Source organism: Myotis daubentonii, chromosome 2, assembly GCF_963259705.1.
Source record: "Myotis daubentonii chromosome 2, mMyoDau2.1, whole genome shotgun sequence".
NCBI classification, from domain to species: Eukaryota; Metazoa; Chordata; class Mammalia; order Chiroptera; family Vespertilionidae; genus Myotis; species Myotis daubentonii.
This window is the reverse complement of record NC_081841.1, coordinates 15,557,267-15,577,997: the sequence shown is the minus strand read 5'-3', so window position 1 is coordinate 15,577,997 and position 20,731 is coordinate 15,557,267. Positions and strand designations below refer to the sequence as shown.

The 20,731-nt window shown below is 40.2% G+C and overlaps 1 protein-coding gene across 11 annotated transcripts in view; it reads left to right on the top strand.

Annotated features, from left to right (window-relative positions):
* The window catches only part of MYBPC1 (myosin binding protein C1), a 91,688-nt gene that overhangs the window by 55,197 nt on the left and 15,760 nt on the right, over positions 1-20,731 (top strand). For 7 of the 11 annotated variants that reach the window (XM_059681852.1, XM_059681859.1, XM_059681854.1 and 4 more), the window contains 11 exons: positions 516-682; positions 2,133-2,295; positions 3,250-3,356; positions 3,681-3,814; positions 7,963-8,122; positions 9,375-9,479; positions 10,229-10,417; positions 12,075-12,209; positions 15,328-15,384; positions 16,216-16,383; positions 19,098-19,186. In XM_059681852.1, coding sequence (XP_059537835.1) covers positions 516-682; positions 2,133-2,295; positions 3,250-3,356; positions 3,681-3,814; positions 7,963-8,122; positions 9,375-9,479; positions 10,229-10,417; positions 12,075-12,209; positions 15,328-15,384; positions 16,216-16,383; positions 19,098-19,186 — 1,474 coding nt within the window. The remainder of the gene's footprint in view (positions 1-515; positions 683-2,132; positions 2,296-3,249; positions 3,357-3,680; positions 3,815-7,962; positions 8,123-9,374; positions 9,480-10,228; positions 10,418-12,074; positions 12,210-15,327; positions 15,385-16,215; positions 16,384-19,097; positions 19,187-20,731) is intronic. The other 4 variants (XM_059681861.1, XM_059681856.1, XM_059681862.1 and 1 more) reach the window with 1 other exon arrangement.

The window sequence follows — 20,731 nt, the reverse complement described above, 5'->3', positions numbered from 1 at the left end:
TTTTTGGTCAGATGGAAATATTTAGTTGTAAGACACCACTGCACTCGGACCAGCCAGATGGAAATATTTAATTTAATCCTAAATTAAAATGCTTTGTTGGGAATAGTAAATTACATGGCCAGTAATTTGGGAATAGTAATTTCCATCTGTAGTAATTGGCACAGAGTCGATTGTTCATTCTAATCTAGAATCATCAACTGTATTAAGCCATTATTCTCACTAGTGTACATCAAAGGCCCAAACATGGGTAATATCTGCTCTTAGCATATTCATCTCTTTGATCTTGAATGGAAGGAGGGAGCTTATGTTCTTTTCATGTAGTTTTTCAGACATTTGTCATAATAATAATTTATTGATAGATTGATTTATACATTCTTTAATTCATTAAATCGTTCTTGAATGTCTGGCGTCCTGACAGATATTCTACAAAACACTGGGATATGGGGAAAACAAGGTCAATAAGGCCCATCTCTTGAAGGGTCATTTATAAAAAATTTTAATCTATTTTAACCCAGGTTTAAGAATGGTGAAGAGATCATCCCTGGTCCAAAATCAAGATACAAAGTTAAAATTGAGGGCAAAAAACACACTTTGATCATAGAAGGAGCAACCAAGGCTGATAGTGCAGAATATTCTGCAATGACAACAGGAGGACAATCATCCGCTAAACTTAGCGTTGGCTGTAAGTAAGACTTCCTTGGATGTCTTCCTTGTTGGCTTACCAGTGGTGTTGCATTTGTTAATTCCATTTTAGAAAAGTTTCCATCTATTTGCTTTCTACCTGTGGCAATTTTAAATATGTAAAATTAAATTCCATTCTAGCTGTGTGTCTATGTCCTATCAACCGGGGTCTCTGAGAAAAGAACCAACTATTCAAGTTCACAGTAGAGCACCCATATTGAGAGGGAAGGATAAAGACCACCTGCCAGAGAAGTTACCCGTGGTTAAGAAATATTTTCATCTCCAAATCACATAACAGATGATAAATAGTTAGACATGGTATCAACTCTTGATCCTGTCTGATTAATCCATAGGCGAACGTGCTATCTGTTCATTAAATAAACATTCAACATTCTGCAATTACATTTGAGATGAGTTACTCAACTAATAGGCCTCAGTTGAGAACACTGAAGACCTAATTTGCTCATATGCTTCAGAGGCATGAGAGAATTAATGTACTTCCCCCAAATGCCCACTATTAGTTCTCAGTGGCAGTCTGTCCCTTTCAGTTATCTATGAAAATTAAAATAGCAGATCTCGCAAGAAGATTGATAATACACACAGAGCAGAAATCCTACTTCCTTACTGCTTTCTTGGTCCAGTTGCGATTCATATGATCACCAAATTATTCAAAAGTAATTTCAATACACTCGTATGTTTCCTGGAGTGGTGGCCATTTTAGTTTAATATCAAAAAAGGTTTTTTAACCATAGGCAGATCTGATATTTGTATCCATTTAGAGCAGGTACAGTCAGTTCTGTTACAATGCAACATATGCATTTCTGAAAATCACTGTGCTATCCAAAGTCATGAAATAAAAACCAAAGGACTAGGGGGAGGGAATGGGGTTATGGGCATAACACTCAAAATTTTTGTCGACAACAGATTTTACAAAAACCCAATAAGAACCTAACAAAAATATTAGCAGTTTTACACATGTTAAGTGGTTAATAGAACAATGTATATGGCACTTTACCTTAAAAAGGAACTGACGTATACTTATGGAAGTGGTGTCAAGTGTTGCAGCTTGTGAGCTGTTGGATAGTGGTAATCTCAGTTGTGCATGGATGTGGCTCACATCACACGGGTGAACTGAGGCAGCTGGTAGATGTGTGTGTGGGTATGTGTGTGTGTGTGTGGGGGGGTGTTTTGTACAGTCCTACCTGGCTCAGCTCAGCTGGGTGCAGTTTTTTAAATTCACCTAATCTTTGTCATGAATGAAATTGTATGCAATCAAACATGAGATTTGTGTTATGCTACAATTGCCCCCTTAATATATTAATTGCATTGGAACAAATTCTCATTTTCAAAGCAATCCTTAATAACAAAACTGGCCATACCGTTGTGAAATGACACCATGTTTGCCTGTCTGGATTGGGTTTGGCACTGATAATTGTCTATTATTTTTGTAGTGAAGCCTCTGAAGATATTAACACCTCTGGCTGATCAGACTGCAAAACTTGGAAAAGAAATCTGCTTGAAGTGTGAAGTCTCTGAAAACATTACAGGAAAATGGACTAAAAATGGGCTACCTGTTCAGGAGAGTGACCGCGTAAAGGTTGTACACAAAGGAAGGTAAGCAAGCTAGGCAACCCTGAAGTGAAGGCTGGTCCCCATCTTTACTTTCTCCCCTTCCTAAATTACACATTGGCAAGAATGTTTGAAGAGCCGTCCAAGGGAAAGAATCTATTTCTGATTCATTGCTGCCGAATAGCAGGAGCATATGATTTCTCTGTTATACATCATGTCCTACCTGTAATCCTGGGTCTGCACCTCACAATATGGTGCTTTGCCTATTCAAAACCCACTGACTGATTCTTTCTATCTAAACATGAGGTTAGAGGAATGATACTGAATTCTAGTTGAGGAACTGGTCAAATTGGATTAACTGTCCCTAACCAATAAGTGTCACGAGACCTTTCCACAATTTTTTTTGGAGGGGAGGGGAATAATATCCTAGAACCTAGCAAAAATAATCTAAGGCACGGGTTCTCAAACTTGGATCCATGGATCCTAACAATATCGTTAATGAACTTTAAGGGCCCTCATAAATCCTCTGAAATTGTTAGCAAATCCTGTGTGTACAAAAATAAACTTTTTTCTCCAGCAAGAAGATCCGTAGTGGCCATCAGATTTTCACTGGCTCATGACCTCAATAAAGTTAAGAAGTATTACTCTTAGGTTTGGTATATAAAGCCAAAGTCAAGGTTATTCTTAATAATTTCTTGAATCTCAAAGTATGGTATCAGTGAGATATTTTCTTTTAGCCATTTTAATGCTATGAGATTAAAAAAAGAATAAGAGATTCTTGCTTAATAAGTAAGTTGTATTTGTAGAGATAACTCCATATAGTCTAAAATAGATATTAAATATGGACCAATACATAGGAAAATTAAGACTTCACATTATTCTCTCTCTAAGCTGCACTAAACAAGTTAATCAGATAAAAGCCGGTGTCTCCTCAGTTTGGGTCATATACAATCTAAATCTTTGCAAAGTCTTAGAAATGTGGTTTTCTCGTTTCCTTAGAATCCACAAATTAGTGATAGACAATGCTCTCATTGAGGATGAAGGGGATTATGTGTTCACACCAGATGACTACCCTGATACTTTGTCTGCCAAAGTTCATGTTATTGGTGAGTAGATAAAAGTAACCTTTGCAACGTCCTGTTCTTTTATATTTGTTGCTGCATACCTTGGAATTGTAAAATATTCAAAACTATGTGATGTTTAAAAAAAAATACACGAACTGTTATTAATCACTACCATATGGTTGATTCTTAAGAAATCTTACTATGAAGTAGTTTTGAAAGGTGCCTCCTTTACACTGACTCCTCTTAGATTCTTTTTGGACAGACGAAATATTGATTACTACCAATGTTTAAAACTAGCCAAGTACTAGCCCAGATATTCACATGGGCATGACTGTCTGATAACAAAGGCCATGTTTAATATTCCAGATCCTCCTAAAATCAACCTGGATGGTCTTGATGCTGACAACACAGTAACAGTAATTGCAGGCAACAAGCTTCGTCTTGAGATTCCCATCAGTGGAGAACCTCCTCCTAAAGTTATTTGGAGCCGAGCAGATAAGGTTTGTTCTACACACACACACACACACACACACACACACACACACACACACACTGCCCACCCCACTTCCTGACCTCCACTAGTTAGATGAAAGAAGAAGCAAATAAATGTACAGGGGTATGGCAACAGTGTAATTCTTTTGATAAAGAAAGATCAGTGATTCTCAGACAAATGTAATAATCATTCATTTACCTTTCATATATATGACTACCTTCTATGTGACCTGGCATGCTTTTATGTGCAGTGAACAAGATTATATATTTCATCCTAATGAATATCAGGGAATGGGATGGAGGAGAAAGAGGCAATGAATTATTTAAATAAATAGATGGATAAAATTATTTTGCATAGTGATAAGTGCTATGAAAATTAAACAAAAATAGGCTGATATAATTAACAAGTGACTGTGTTGTGAATGACAAAAGCCTCTTTGAATGACAACAAGGAACCCATTATGTGAAGATCAAAGAAGAAAGATTTTCAGGTGAAGTCAATGCAAGTGCAAAGGATAAAAGGAGAGAATGAACTTGATGTGTTGGAAGAATAAAAAGAAAGCCAGTGTGACTGGGGTAGAGTGAGGAAGAGAATAATAAGGTTGTAGTGGTAGACTAGTATCAGCTCATATGTGACCCTATGGATTCCTATATAAAACTAGATGCCTGGTGCACGAAATTTGTGCACTTAGGGGGGGGGGAAGGTCCCCTCAGCCCAGATGGTGAGAGGGCACAGGCCAGCCTGAGGGACCCCACTGGTACAGGATCAGGGCCAAGGAAGGATGCAGGAGGTTGGTCAGCCAGGGAGGGGCCGTGGGAGGGCTCCAGGGAATGTCTGGCTCATCTCGCTCAGTCCCCATCAGCTGGACACTAGCAGCAAGCTAACCTACCGGTGAGAGCATCTGCCCCCTGGTGGTCAATGCACGTCCTAGTGAGCAGTTGAATGGCTTTAGCATATCATTAGCATATTACACTTTGATGTGTTGAATGGCCAACCAGATGACCGGATACTTAGCATATTAGGCTTTTATTATATAGGATGTCGTATGGGCAGCAAAACTACTCCATATTATTCTATAGTTTTGGATACGTATCATTATAGATTTGTCAAAACCCAGGAATGTACAATACCAAGAGTGAACCCGAATGTAAATTATGGACTTTAAGTGATAATAATGTGTTACTGTAACAAATGTGCGGCTCTGACATGGGGTGTTAATAGTGGGAAAGGTTGTGCATATGTAGGGATGGGTTATATGAGAACTATCTGGACTATCTGTTCAATTTTGGAGTAAACCTAAAACTAATTTCTTCTTCTTCATCATCATCATTATCATCATCATCAAAGAGTTGGTGAGTATTTCCTCCTTTTCTATTTTCTAGAGGAAAAAAAAGTATCATTGAGCCATGGAACAACTTCAATTGGAGTCTTGAAAGAGGGGTCAGAAAACTATTTAAAGAAATAGTAGTCAAAATGTTTCTAAATTTGGCAAAAATTATAAATGCAGATACAAGAAGCTCAATAAAAACCAAGCACAAGGAGCATTAAGAAAATGACTCCAAGACTCATCATAATTAAATTGCTCTAAGCTTGTGAGTAGGAAAAAACCTTAAAAGTAGAAAGAGAAAAAAGTCACATTTAATACACAGGAACATAGGCAAGGATTACTTCAGATTTCTCTGGAAGCAAGGCAAGTGAGAATACAGTGGGCAACATCTTTAAAGAAAAAGACTGTCAACCTAGAATTCTATACTCAACAGAAATACTTTTTAGAAATGAAAACAAAATAAAATGATTTTCAGATATGTAAAATCTGAAAAAAATCATCAGCAGTAAACCTGAACTATAAGAAATGCTAAAAGAAGTCCTTAAGTTAGAAGGAAAAGGTTATCAGATGAAACATTTTCACAAAGGAACAAAGAGCATCAGGAATGGTAACTACATTTAATAGATAAACCCATAAGAGGTTTTAAAATATTTAAATCTCTTAAAAAGATAATTGACTGAAAAATAATAACAATGCACTGTGTGGCTTATAATCATAGGTATAAGTAGAATTTATGACAATAAAAACATAAGGTCAAGTGGGGAGAAATTGAAGTAAGGATCAGTAGAAATAAAATGGAAGTATGCTGTTGTAAGTTTCTTTTCTTTGCTATACATGAACTATTATAACATTATGTAAAGGTAGACCATGAAAAGTTAAGGATGTATTCTATAAACCCTAAAAGACCTACTAAAATAAAAAATGATTTATAGCTAATAAGCCAACAAAGGACATAAAATGCAATCACCAAAACATTTATTAATTCAAAAGAAAGGCAGGAAAGAAGCATGAACAACAGATGGGACAAATGGGGGGGGGGGGGGTGAAGCAAGATATAAAATTGCAAAGAGAAATATATAAATTAGAGATTTCAATATTCTTCTCTCAATAGTTCATAGAACAAGAAGACAGGCAATCATTAAGTATACAGAAGATTCAAAGAATACTATCAACCATCTTGAACTAATCGACATTGATAGGACACTCCATTGAAAAAGCAGAATGGGCATTATGTTAATAAGCACATAGGAAATTTACCAAGATAAACCATAAAAAAGTCTCAGTAATGTTAAAGGATTTAAGTTATGCAAGGTATATTCTCTGACTACAATGGAATTAATTAGAAAGAATAACAGAAAGATATCTGGAAATTTTCCAAATATTTGGAAATCAAGGAACATTTTTCTGAAGAACTCATAAATTAAAGAAGTAATCATAAATAAAATTAGAAAATATTTATGAACACACCAGAATTTGTGAAATGCTGCTAAATCAGTACTGAAAAGCCTTCTATCTATAAAAGAAATTGAATTTGTAGTTTGTCACAAAGAAAATCCCAAGTCTAGATGGCTTTATTGAGAGTTCTACCAAACACTTAATAAAGAAATAATACCAATTCTGCACAAACTCTTCCAGAAAACTGGAGAAGAGAGAATAGTATTTCTCAATTCACTCTTGAAGGCCAGTATTACTCTTATAGCAAAATCAGAAAAAACAACAACATTATAAGAAGACAAAACTAGAGACCAATATCACTCATGAACATAGATGAAAAAGTTCTACATGAAATTTAGCAAATTGAATCCAAAGATATAGAAAAGGAATGCTACATTATGACAAAGTAGAGTTTATCCCAAGAATGCAAAGGTTGTTTAACACTTGAAAATCAATTAATATAATTTACCATTTTAATAAACTAAGGAGAAAAAGTATGATCATCTCAAAAACATTTGGCAAAAACATTTGACAAAATCCAACAGCCTTTTCTAATATCTCTCAGCAAACTAGATTTATGGTGAAGTGGTTTGGGGCTTTTTTTGTTTGTTTTCTAGACTAAATATAAGGTTTAGTGTAAAGTATAAGAAATCTAATTGTTAAACTTCCCATTTGTATTTTATTTTCTTGAATATTATTTCATAGTTATTTGTTTAAGAAGATTTAAAGATTACTGCACTTTGGTCAGAACAATAATAAATATATTTTATTAGTGAAAAAAGTGTAATGCTCCTTTAAAGTTATGGTTTAAGAAAAATGGAAAGAAAAAAGTGGAAAAGAAGGAGGAGGAGAAGGAAAAAAAGAAAAACATTATAGGCTGCTCAACTTCACTTTGGGAATGAGATGTCCATTCTCTTGTGTCCTCTTGGAAGGGAAAAATCAATACTCAATTAACTTTATGAAAAATTGGCATTGTGACCTTCAAACCTTTTCAATATTTTTAAAATATCAAGACCTCTGAAAGATGAAAAAAATCATTATTTAGTTCTTGAAATGAATTTAACTATTTCTGATTTTATATGCAGAGACTTGTCTCCTAGAATAACACTCTGTACTCATATTTTTAGTCCTCCAACTTTTTCTTTGGTGAATTAATGGTTGGTGGGCTTTGAAGTCAAATCCCAATTCTACCGTTTCTTAGCCATGTGGCCATGGGCCACAGTTTTCTCATTTGCAAAGTGGGATGATACCTTTGTCCTTAGTGTTGATGGAAGATTAAACTAAGAATGTGTGTTTTAGGCATTAGTACCTTGTCCAGCTTGGGTTATACGGCACTCCAGTGTAGTCCGTGTTGGTGTATAGGTCATGCCACATTCTATTTCTTTCCTCCGTAGGCCATCATGGAGGGCAGTGGCCGGATAAGGGCGGAATCTTACCCTGACAGCAGCACGCTGGTTATTGACGTCGCTGAGAGAGATGATTCTGGTGTTTACAACATAAACCTGAAAAATGAAGCTGGGGAAGCACATGCCAGCATCAAGATTAAAGTTGTGGGTAAGTCCCCCTATCCAGTTTGGCTCAGTGGATAGGGCATTGGCCTGTGGACTAAAGGGTCCCCCGGGTTTGATTCTGGTCAGGGTCACATGCCTGGGTTTGGGGCTCAATCCCCAGATGGGAGAGTGCAGGGGGCAGCCGATCAATGATTCTCTCTCATCATTGATGTTTCAATCTCTCTCTCCCTCTCCCTTCCTCTCTCTGAAATCAGTATATATATATAAACTGTGGGTAGGTCCACTGGATCAGTAAACTTATAAAGACAAGTTGGCATGTCTAGATCATGAGTACACTGTGAGCTCTTGATTCTCTCAACATTTCTGGGTAGACAACAAAGAGAAACATAGTTTGGCTTTATTTTATAAGTCACTGTCTTTATCTTTGGTACTTCTTTTCTTTCCTTCTCTTTTTCTTTCCTTCCTTTTTTTTTTTGTGGCATAGAGGACATACTGCAGGAATGAGTAACTGAGACAGCCATTCTGGGTGCTGGTCAGTAGCTCTTCATAGTCATATTCCCTTTCGGTATCCTCTAAAGTTATTGAAACAAATGTTAAATAATTTCCCACATCACAAACATTATAGAGGAGTAAGATCTGTCTTGGTCCTTCAATGACCATCTAAGTACATTTTTCCTGAGCCTGAATCCAAATGAAATGAGTCTAGCAGATCATTGGTGATCCTAGGTTTCATGAACTCTTTATTGCACTTCTGATGCCCCTTAAACATATTTCAAATTGACCATAAACTAAGGTCATTTTATCAGTCACTGAACTATATTTACAAGACATGGTGACTTATCATTTTTACTTGGATTTTTATCAGTGAACATCTTGAATCTTCCACCTATTGTAAAATTCACAATAAACCATCCTGGATTCAGTTCTGCTGGAAGTTCACTTTGTAGTTAAAAAAAAAGAAAAGAAAACAAAATCACATTGGACATTACTTAGTTAATATTCTCAAGGAAAAGAACAAAAGTCTTGGGTTCCATGTGGGGCTTGTTATTTAAGTTGTGACACTACTTTAAAGGATTCTTATTTTTTATTTTTATTTGGTTTACCTTCTCTTATCTCAGATGAAGCATGAGTTTTTGCCCAAATTAGTTACTAAGTGCATTTCAGTAAACTTGCAAAAGTTCTCAGAAATAACGCTGCTTCTATGATTATCACCAAAAAGCACATTTTTTCCAATTAACATTTTTCTTTGCACGTGCTCTCTCTCTTATTTTATTCTATGTTTTTGCTTGCTACAGACATCCCTGATCCTCCAGTGGCACCGAATGTGACAGACGTGGGAGATGATTGGTGCATCATGAATTGGGAGCCTCCTGCCTACGATGGAGGGTCCCCAATCTTAGGTAACTGCATGCTGGTCAGTCTGTGGAAATGCCACTGGAGTGGTGTCCTCAATGCATGTCAGTACAGAGTACACTAAAAATTTGGTATTTAGAAGAAAGTTTATTATACTGTCTTTACATATCTTTTCAAAATGAAATACTGTATTTTAGGATGCCCTGTAATTATTCAAGGGTTTTAATAGCCCTGATGAATATTGTATGTTTGTGTGTGTGTTTTTGGTTGACATTTATATTTGACATAATATTTAATTATATTGAAACACTGTGAGTCTAACTTTAAGCCATTCTAGTAAGTAAATGTCTAGTTTTGTAGAATTGTGTCTATGGGGAAAATTATTTTAGAGTTAAATACTTGGAGAATTTGCTTTCCCTATGGAACAAAAACTCTTTTCTACTTACTCAAGAAACTGGTCATTTCCCCTTCATATGGTTTGGACTAAATCTATTGCTCACCTATACCAACTCTATAAGTTGGTATGACCCACATATCCATTATCTATTTTTCTCTTTTCTTCTTAGTACAATTCTAATTTTTTTCTAGTCCTGTTATTTTTCTTTCTCCTATGCTGTTAATACTTGTATTCCCTATAATCTCAAACAACTGATGAAATAAGGTGGTTTAGAAATGACATACATTGACTTAGAGTACAGAGAATATTGGAAAATTGAAGAACTTCTAATATCTGACCAAGTATAGTTTTAGAGACCAAGGGGAAAAAACTTGCATTTCTATTTTATGTCATCTGTAGGATACTTTATTGAGAGGAAAAAGAAGCAAAGCTCCAGGTGGATGAGGCTGAACTTTGAGCTCTGCAAAGAAACAACTTTTGAGCCCAAAAAAATGATTGAAGGCGTGGCCTACGAGGTCCGTATCTTTGCCGTCAATGCCATCGGCATCTCCAAGCCCAGTATGCCCTCCAAGCCATTCGTTCCTTTGGGTAAGTCAGGAGAGATGTGTTCTCGTCCTGGAAATCATTACCCCAGATTATGACTGCTTCCTTCCGACCTCCAACTGGAGCCGATCTGGAGGCTTCTTAGCGTGGTGGGTGAGCAGGAGGTTGGAGGTAGTTAGGAGTAGTTTTCTGACTAAGAAATTTGGTAGAGTTGAATGTCTTCCTAATGTTGGCCCTGGAATTCATGACCAGAATTCTAATGACAGCTGTGGGTGGCTCCAGTTTCTGCTCCCCAATGAAAACATGTTGCTGAACTCACTGACACATGACCGCACTCCATTTGTCCTTCTGAAGGTATAACCCAGCACCTTGTGTAAACACTAACTACAACAGATTGAGATCATTCAGCAAAACACGCTTCAGAACTAGTCTTTGCTTTACAAGCACATCTTAAGTGTTATCTATTGAACAAAAAAAGTCAGTTCAGCAAAGACAAAGAAACAGGAGGTGAGGGCTTCACTATTTTATGGTAGTGAATTTTTTTTTCCAATAGAAAGACTTAATACAAGAGTTTGTACTTTAGAGAGTTATGGGAAATGTGTTCTAGATCATTAGATTCCAAACTTTGACTTTTTCTAACTTCCTAGGGCCTCCCAGCCTCCACACTAACCTCCCAAATTGGAGGGAACATGTGGCAGCATTTTAAAATATTTCCATGTTGCCCAGCCAGTGTTGCTCAGTGGTTAAGCATTGACCTGTGAACTAGGAGGTCATGCCTAGGTTGTGAGCTCAATCCCCAGTGTGGGGCATGTATGAGGCAGCCGATCAATGATTCTCTCTCATCTTTGATGTTTCTATCTCTTTCTCTCCCTTTCCCTTCCTCTCTGAAATCAGTTCTATATAATAAAAGCCTAATATGCTAAGTGTTTGGTCATCCGTTCAACCAATCAAAGCATAATATGCTAATGATATGCTAAAGCCGCTCAACCGCTAGCTATGACATGCACTGACCACCAGGGGGCAGATGCTCCAACCAGTAGGTTAGCTTGCTGCTGGCGTCTGGCTGATTGAGACTGAGTGAGATGGATCAGACATGCCCTGGAGCCCTCCCATGGTCCCTCCCTGCCTGCCCAACCTCCCGCATCCCTCCCTGGCCTGTGCCCTCTCACAATCCAGGACCCCTCAGGGGGATGTCAGAGAGCCAGTTTCAGCCCAATCCCACTCAACGCAGGAGCTGCCCCTGGTGGTCAGTTCACTCCCACAGGGGGAATGCCGCTCAGCCAGAAGCCGGGCTTCTGGCTGGCGAGCCTAGTGGCTGTGGCGGGAGCCTCTCCTGCCTCTGTGGCAGCACTAAGGATGTCCAGCTGCCAGCCTAAGCCATCAGTCGGACATCCCCCAAGAGCTCCTGGACTGTGAGAGGGTGCAGGCTGAGCTGAGGGACACCCTCCCCCCCACCCCCCGAGTGCACAAATTTCGTGCATCAGGCCTCTAGTAAAAATATATTTTTAAAAATAAAATGTTTCCATGTCTAGCAGATCTTTGCACACAGTATATGCTTGAGGAGTCTTCATTTAATTTTACTAAGACGTGGGTCTTCTGTGTATATTTTTATTTGTATCCTAGCTCATTTTATTACCATTCCTGGTCCCATAAACTCTGCAGTTAATAATTTCTTCTTTTTCTGTCTCTTTTATCTTTGAAGCTGTAACCAGCCCCCCTACACTTCTGGCTGTTGACAATGTAACTGACACCACTGTCACAATGAAGTGGCGGCCCCCAGATCAGATCGGTGCCGCAGGTTTAGATGGCTATGTGCTAGAGTATTGCCTTGAAGGAAGTAAGTACAACTCGTGGTTAAAATGAATACCATCATCACTAGGTGAGATATGCTCCCCGTTTCTTTTGTTTCTCTCTCTTGGGAACTCATCTCCTGCCTACTGAAAATGACAAGCCAAAGGTCATCCTTCTAAGATGGATAAAAATTTAGCCCTTCTTTGATACTCAAGGCTAGCAAATTAAGATCTCCAAAATATCCTAGCTTGGCTGCCGGATGGTACAGCACCATTGATCTAAGTCAAGATATAGGAGGGAGGGGGTCCTGAAAATAGTTCAAGGACTTCCAGTTCTTGAATTTGTGGAATTAAACTGTACCAAAGCAAAATAAAAGTCTAGTTAGAAAGAAGCAAATTAGAAATTCTCAACCCTAAACTGAGCAGGGATCAGCAATTCAAAGAGCTGCCTCTTTCTGGGGAAGAAAGAGCGACTATATACTAGTGTTTGGCTCTTTGGTGAGAATCCCCTGCCTTCTAAAGTGGGAAACCAAGAGGAAGAAGAAGAATTAAGGACAACTTTTTAGTATTGACAGGAAGCAGCGTTAAATCCCACATGGGGCACCAAATGGCTTGCCCATGTGGCAGTAACTTCTCTCAGGGCTTTGGATACCTAAAAATTTAATCACTCAAATTTAGGAGCAGAAAAGAAACAGGGAAACAATTGCTGATAAAAATCATAGAAAAAGAGAAAGTGGCACAAGAAAATGTGGGCCAGAGTATACCGAAAACCAAAAAAAGAGGTGAAATTCACTGAAAGCCTCTAATGTTTCTTGATTTCTTCCTTGTCATGTTTTGAAAATATATGAATCAAACTGCCCCAGCTCTGGACTCGGGCTCCATTCTAGACGATGGTAGGTAAACCACCCTCAGGGAAGCACATTCATATCCACAAAGGATGAGCCAAGGGGTAAGCCTTCAGGAAAACTCTTTGGACCCCAAACTTTCACTTGGATGTTACATGAAGGACAGAGAGAGACCACAGGGCACATTTGGGAAATCAGGAGTGTGAATCCAAACGCACCTCCCCAGGAGGCAACACCAGGATGGAGAAGAAACTTCTTATGAAGAGAAAACTGCTGGGAATGAAACCCCTGGCCCTGGATTGGGGCACCTGTGGAAATGACCAGGGGTGGTCAGGTGGGGAGGAAAGGGAGGGGGGACGAAGCCTCCTGGTAACACTCAGTTCCATTTACATGCGTTGCACTCACAGAGCACGAGGTTTATTTCTCCGGGGCTTAGAAAGCCACTAACCAAAACCAGGGGGACATTCTAAGAAAGTTCCTAGAGTTATCCCAGCATGGGAGGCGGTCAACAGAGAAATTCTTGAGAACTTAATGTGGTTGATTCCCATTGCATTCCTCCTCCCCCCACCCCCCGCCCCGACTGTTTCAAAAAAATCATGAGCACTTCACTCTGTTGTCTGTATCACCCAGAATTCCCCAATCTCATATGTGTTGTGGCTGCTGACCACGAACCTTTTGTATATGTATGACCCGGAGCAAATTCTTTACTCTTTTCTTTCTGATAGGTTTAAAAAGTAAGAAGATACAGCAAAATGATACATGGCTGTCATTTTGATGTTGCCCACCTTAGATAAAATACAACGAAGTGTATTTTACATGATTTTGTGTGTGGTCTGTGTAGATATATATGTATAAGCCTATACATATATATATGTACACAGTCATTATTATGTATATATTTTGCCACATAACGTTTTGGAATTAGCTTTCTATGGAACGTGTCCATCTTTCTTCTTGCAGTCTTTTCTTACTTCTTTCATGTGGCTGACCTATTCTTCGTTCTCTTTTAATGGCTGTTTTCCTCCAGACTAATTTTCTGTAGTGTTTAATGCTTTCCGACATGTCAGGTTTTATTCTGTAAGAGAGCTCTTCCTTTTAGAAGATGGTGTGTTGGTTTTGACTCTGCCTTTCTCTTGTTTGGTTTTCTTGTTGGTGTTGTTTTTTTTTAACGCCTGCAGCATTTTACTCTTCTCTGTTTTCTTCCTTCACTCTCGCTCCTTCTTCTCTTTGCTTCCCTCAGCGAAAGTGGTTCAGAGGTGAAGGGCTCAGCTAGTTTTGTTCCCCTCGGGTCCCATTGCATCCTGTTTTCTCTTGAAATTTTCTTCTCTACTAGTTCTCTGCTCTTCCGTGCACGTTTTCTGCCTCCTGATTTCACTTGCTCATCAGTTGTCTCTTGACTATGAAAATGTCAACACAGTAGTTCCCAAACCAAGCATTGGCTTAAAGACGTATCTCTTTTTCCAAGTCCTAAGTTATTTTTATTATCTATATGCACTCCCAGCCACCAAGATATTCTGGCTTCCTGCTCCTTCTCCCTGATACTAGTACTCCTAGAAGGGTTGGAATAAGACAGAAGAGAAAGTTCCATGGGGGCCAGTGCAGTCCCCACTCCCCCGATACCCAGAAAGTCATCATGACAAACCATGACACCCCCCCCCCCCCCCCGTGAGCCAGCACCATCTCCTCCACTCTTGCAGAATGCAGAGACCAGCTGGCTCCCTTGTCTTCTTGACCAACAGCTTGGTCTCATGGCAACCAGGGGCTGCCTCCTCCCCGGCTGGGGCAGTTTCCATTTCCTTTGAGAATTAGAGCCCTGGTAAGACAGGGTGGGCCTTATTATGAGTGTCCTCACTCCCAGACTGGTGCATGAGCCCCATCACAGCAGCACTTCATTCCCTGGGAACTCGGAGGGCCCGCCCAGGCTGGGGTGGCGGGGCAGGAGCAAGGATGGACTGTTCCACCGTGCACTGCTCCCCTGTGGAGCCCAGGGCCTGCTCCTCCTTTCTCTTCAGGGTCTTGCCTGGTTCTTCTCTACTTCTTGCTCCCACCGCCAGAGGTACTTCAGGCTCCTTTCTCCTCCTCTTCTCCGTGGCCGGTGCCACAGGACAAAAACCACAGTCTGAACAAAGCAGGCCATGCCCCTCCTCAGGAACCCGTCCTGCCCCCCCTAACGTGTTTGGTCTCTTCCGTCACTGCTCTGAAGACAAATATCTCTGCATACTTTGCATACTTTACTAACAGAGAATGCTGACTACTGATACATAGTCTTCTGGTGTGACAGTGGGTGTCTTTAATTAATTTTAATGACGGATTCTCAAAGGTACATCAGCAAAACTGTCTGATGAAAATGGGGAGGCTGCATATGATCTGTCGTCAGGTAAAGTATTCTTTGAAAGCTTTCACACTTTCTTACTCTGTGATAAAGTTTCTGGGAATGCCCATAACCCAGCATGAAGCACACCCACCGTCCATACACACAAGAAAAGTCCTTGTAGAGATGGAGGGGGGGGCGGGGGCGGGCAGTGAGCTCATAATGTGGGATCCAAGCCTTCTTTTGTCCTGTGGGCATGAAGCATAGGAACTGTTAGAGGCTGAAATAGTTATTAGCCCTGGATGCTGGCTTGAGGTGGAAGAATTGCGCCAACTCCTTAGGAGGTCTTGGCCCCTGCGCTCCGTTTCCACCTTCGTGGGAATACGCGTACTGTCTTCGTAAATGGGAGCATGATCAGATTCCCTAGCCTCATGTGTGTATTTCAGAGTAATAAACTAGCATCCGATAGTAATAAACTAGAAAGATTATATGACCGGAAACTTACTGTAAAGTGCTGTCTCTCATTCATAAGAATGACGTTTTCCTGTGGTTCTGAACTTTAATGTATATGGATGGCTAGATATCATGGTGACATCCTTCATTGTACAATTGCTGCCAAGTTCTTGGGAACAGTTATTATGCAAGTGGCCCTAGTATCCTGAATAGAGGATTTTCAGAAATAACAGAATCTGATCATCCTCCATCCTGTTATTTGCATTCGCCAGTAGAGGCCATTTTTTCATTTAAGTCTGAAAAATGCCCAGCCACACACGTGATCTGAGTCCAGGCCAAATGATTTAATTATGAGGAAAATACTAATTTGGAGCTGACTGTACCAGTTAAGATGATTGTTTCTCTAAATACTGTTTTGCCTTCTTTTTCTTTTGTGGATTTTAGCTGAGGACTGGGTAGTTGCAAACACAGATCTGATCGACAAGACCAAGTTCACCATCACCGGTCTGCCCACGGATGCAAAGATCTTTGTGCGTGTGAAGGCTGTGAACGCAGCCGGTGCCAGCGAGCCCAAGTACTACTCTCAGCCCATCCTTGTGAAGGAAATCATAGGTAGGTGGTGAGCCTTTCAACATGTTATCTCCCTTTTACATTATTTGCTTTTATTTCTTAAATCCCTTTCTCCTTCAAAACTTTCTATTTTGTTATCACTCCTTTGATATTGTATTCATGCTTCCTGGGAGTTAAAAATAACAAAACAGCCCAGCCAGTATGGCTCAGTGGTTGAGCACTGACCCATGCACCAAAAGGTCACTGGTTAGATTCCCAGTCAGGGCACATGCCTATGTTGGCAGGCTCCATCTCCAGTAGTGGGTGTGCAGAAGGCAGCTGATCAATGATGTTTCTTTCTCATTGAAGTTTCTATCTCTCCCTCTCTCTACAGTCAATAAAAACATATTTTAAAATTAAAACAAAACCACAGCTCTTTTCAGGCAGTGTGGAGGGTAGCCTGGATTTATATCTTGGTATGAGGACCAGTTAGTTAGCCTCACTGGGGTTCTTCACCATTGACTTGAGAGAGAGAGAGAGAGAACTAGTAATCTGGACACACTATTTGACAGCTGCTCTAATGGTGTGAAAGTGGTCATGGGTAAAACTGCTGGTGCCTTAGCGTGGATCAAGTCGGTGCCACCAACTGTTACTCTTTCTTATCTTCCTCCCCACCATGCACTTGAGCTAAAATAAAAGGGCCAGTGTTGCCTTGGAGTGTTCTTGATGTGGCATAAAATCATTAGTATTATTAAAGCTTGGTGCTTGAGCACACTTTTTTTTCTATACTTTGCGACAATAAAATGCACAGTATGCATGACGCCTTGTGCTGTGTACCGTAGTACAATGGTTGTTTCTAGGAAAAGCCCTCGTGCAACTGAATTAGAGGCTAAACTAGTGGCTTGTTTCATGAAATTCCATTTTTATTTGAAAGAATGACTATGTGACAAACAACGTCTTGTCAGATTTGGTTACCCAGCAGACATTTTCTAGAAAATGAATGGTGCGAGCCTGTCACTTCAAGGAAAACCATTTTTACTATTTGTTGTCAACTGGTCAATGAAATAAAGAAGAGCTTTTCAGCAAAAATTAGAATTTTGGGAAAGTGTTATCCATCACCATGGACTTGACAGCTCTCTAAAACTTAAAAATGTTTCCATCATTTATTAGCTATGTGGTCTTGGGTAAGAGACTTGATCTTTCTGAACCTTGATTTCTTCATCGGCAAGATGGAGATAGCAATAGTTTTTACTACCTCAAGAGGGGTGAGAATTAAAGAAATGAATCCATATTGTTTGTTTCACGGAGTGCTAAGCCCTCAGCATGTGTGAGCTTTTATTAGGATGATGGTCCAGTTTGCTGATGGACCTTACTGAGTCTCTTTTAGGGAGTTGGAGGATCTCCAGGATCTCCTCCAACCCCAACATTTGGTCCTCATCATCTACATTATCAATATCATCATTATCTCCTTAAGTTTACTACTATTCTTTTAAAAATATATTTTATTAATTTCAGAGAGGAAGGGAGAGGGAGAGAGAGAAACATTATGATGAGAGAGAATCATTGATCAGCTGCCTCCTAAAAGTGCTCCCCCGTTCCCCTCCCCCCCAACACACACTTACTGGGGATTGAGCCTGCAACCCAGGCCTGTGCTATGACTGGGAGTTGAACCATGACCTCCTGGTTTATAGTTCAATGCTCAACCACTGAGCCATGCCGGCTGGGCTAAAGTTTACTATTCTTGACCATTATACTAAATGCTTTACGTGGATAACATTATTTCATCCTCACAACAATCCTACAAATTAGATGCTGTTATCATCCTGCATTTACAGAACAGGAGTCTGTGACCAGATCGATCTGCTACGTGTCTGATCTATTGTCTGTGGCTCTGCAGTCTGTACTTCTCAGCAGAGCATAGGCCCACAGGCTGACTCCAGGTTATAATCCTGCCTGTGTCGCCAAGAGCAAGTTCCTTAACTCCTATGCTCCCATTTCTTTATCATAAAGTAAAAGCAGTACATAGCCCCTACGGTGGCAAAGAGGTTTAAATTGGTCCCATCATGAAAAGCATTTAGCCCAGTGTCTGTCACATATGAGCACCCAAGTGATGAGACCGACATCCTCCCTATCATGGTGTGAAAGTGGTTGTGGGTGAGCCCATGAGCCTTTGACTCCCTGCTCCTAATGGGTTTACAGCAATATGTTCTAGTATCTTCTTGGTGTTGAACTAATGGACATTAATACACAGTAGGCTAGAGTTGCCCATTATGCAGTTCATGATAGCACAAGGGAGAAAGTTACTATAAAATGCCAACAGAACATCTCAGTAGCAAGTCCTCGGTGCTAAATCTCTTCTTTTCTTTTTTTTTCTGGTAAGAAAGAATAGGCCTACCAGCTAATGTGGTGCCTATAGACTTAAATGAATTGTTCACGGGAGAATATACTCCCTGTTGGAAGCTATGAAAAATATGTACAAGATCCCAAGAGAAAATTTGGTGTTTTTCTATAAAGTCGCTTTAGACTTGTAACGGCAATAAAAATAGGAAGTTGAAATAAAATCAAAGAGGTCAAGGATAAATTTTTTTGTGTTAAACTGTTAAAACATTTCTTGGAAGAAAACATTTGGAATCAGAGTTACCATATATTATCTATTAGTGGCCCAGCTAAGTTTTCCTGCAAAGACGAGCAGTGAGCATCCCAGCAGTATGCCAATATAAGGCGAATCCCAGTGTGCCGTACTGATCACCAAACTGTGCTCTGCTCCTCTCACTCAGAGCCCCCAAAGATTCGCATCCCACGGCACCTGAAGCAAACCTACATCCGCCGAGTTGGAGAAGCTGTCAACCTGGTGATACCTTTCCAGGTAACAACTCAGGGCTCGCTTGTTTTCTCTTGCAATGCTGGGGTGTTTAAGAAGACAGGGGAGATGCTCTAGTGTTGACGTTCATCAGGACTCAGGATTTCCTCCAAGGGAGACAGCTAAATAAGGGGAGAGATTTGGGGAGTGATGATCGGCTGCTGTGAAAGGGAAATCTATAAAACCATCATAGGTGTTCCTTCTGCATGACACAAATGAGACCTGAAGCTCTGGGGCTCTGGTGGGGCAGGGAGGAAACATCGAGGAGAAACCAAAACAAGAGATGCTGGGAGACTCTTTCTGGCCCTACACATCTGTAAAACTGACCTTCATTCGCCGTGAAGTCCTCAGGGAAACAACATGGGATTACTTCTCACCATTACCCCAAACCAAGCAGAATTCCAATAAGAGACATTACTGAAATTTGATGTCTCTATGCCACTAACTGAAAAAAAACTGTGAACATTGTTAAATCATTGCTCCAGCGAAAGAATTTGTTATTTATAAGATTAACTAGACTTTGCCTGCAGTAGTCAGTTTTGGTCTCTCTCTCCCTCACACACACACACACACTGCACCATCACACCCTTACTTATTTAACACCCTTTTTTTTTTGCCTCTGTTTAATGGAACTTTCTGTGATGGAGGAAATGTTTATATATGCGCTCTCCAACACGGTAACCAGCAGCCAAATGTGGCTGTTGAACACTTGAAATGTGCAACTAGGAACTAGTGTGAATTTTCAATTTTTTTAAATTATAACTAATTTCAGTTTAACTAGCCACATGTTGCTCTTATATCAGACAGCATGGCCTTAGAATTTAGGTCCCTGTGCACATTTGAAAACACACACACACACACACACACACACACACACACACACACACACACAGAGTTCATTCAAACTCAGAGCCCCATGAAAACCAAGCTAACAAGACAGTCAACTCAAGCCATGGGGCCCACACCTGAGAAGAGGCAGTTTGTTATCTTCCACATACACCCTGCGTGAAATCAGAATGAAAGCCAGGGAGGATGTGAGTGTAAACACAGTAGAGGGGGAAGGAGATGACTTGGCAAGGTTCCTCCCACTTCTCTCCTCCACAGGCTCAAGTAAAAGCAGGAGTTGAGACAAGGCAGCACTCAGGACTCAGCCGCAGTGCTGGACTGGAGCTGCTGAATCATTTCTATCACTAGTGCTGATCCCAGATCTTGGGCGTCTGTGTGTTTCATTTCTGTCACTGGGTCTGGGAGAGGAAAGAGCATGAGAACAGGGACCTCCTGGGTATGGCCTCCCAGGGGCTGCTTAGCTGCCAGGAAGGGGCTGACAAGACTGCTCCATGTTTGTATCACCTCTAGAGTTCTCATAGGCATTTTCTCATTTAATTTGAAAAAATACCTTGTGAGGCAGGAAGGGCAGATTTCTTTATCCTCATTTGAAAAGAGAAGAATCTGATGGCCAGAGAAGTTAAGTGACTTGCCCAAGGTCACACAGCAAGTAAATGGCAGTACCAAGAGCAGAGTCTATGTCTCCTGACAATCCAGTGCTTTTCT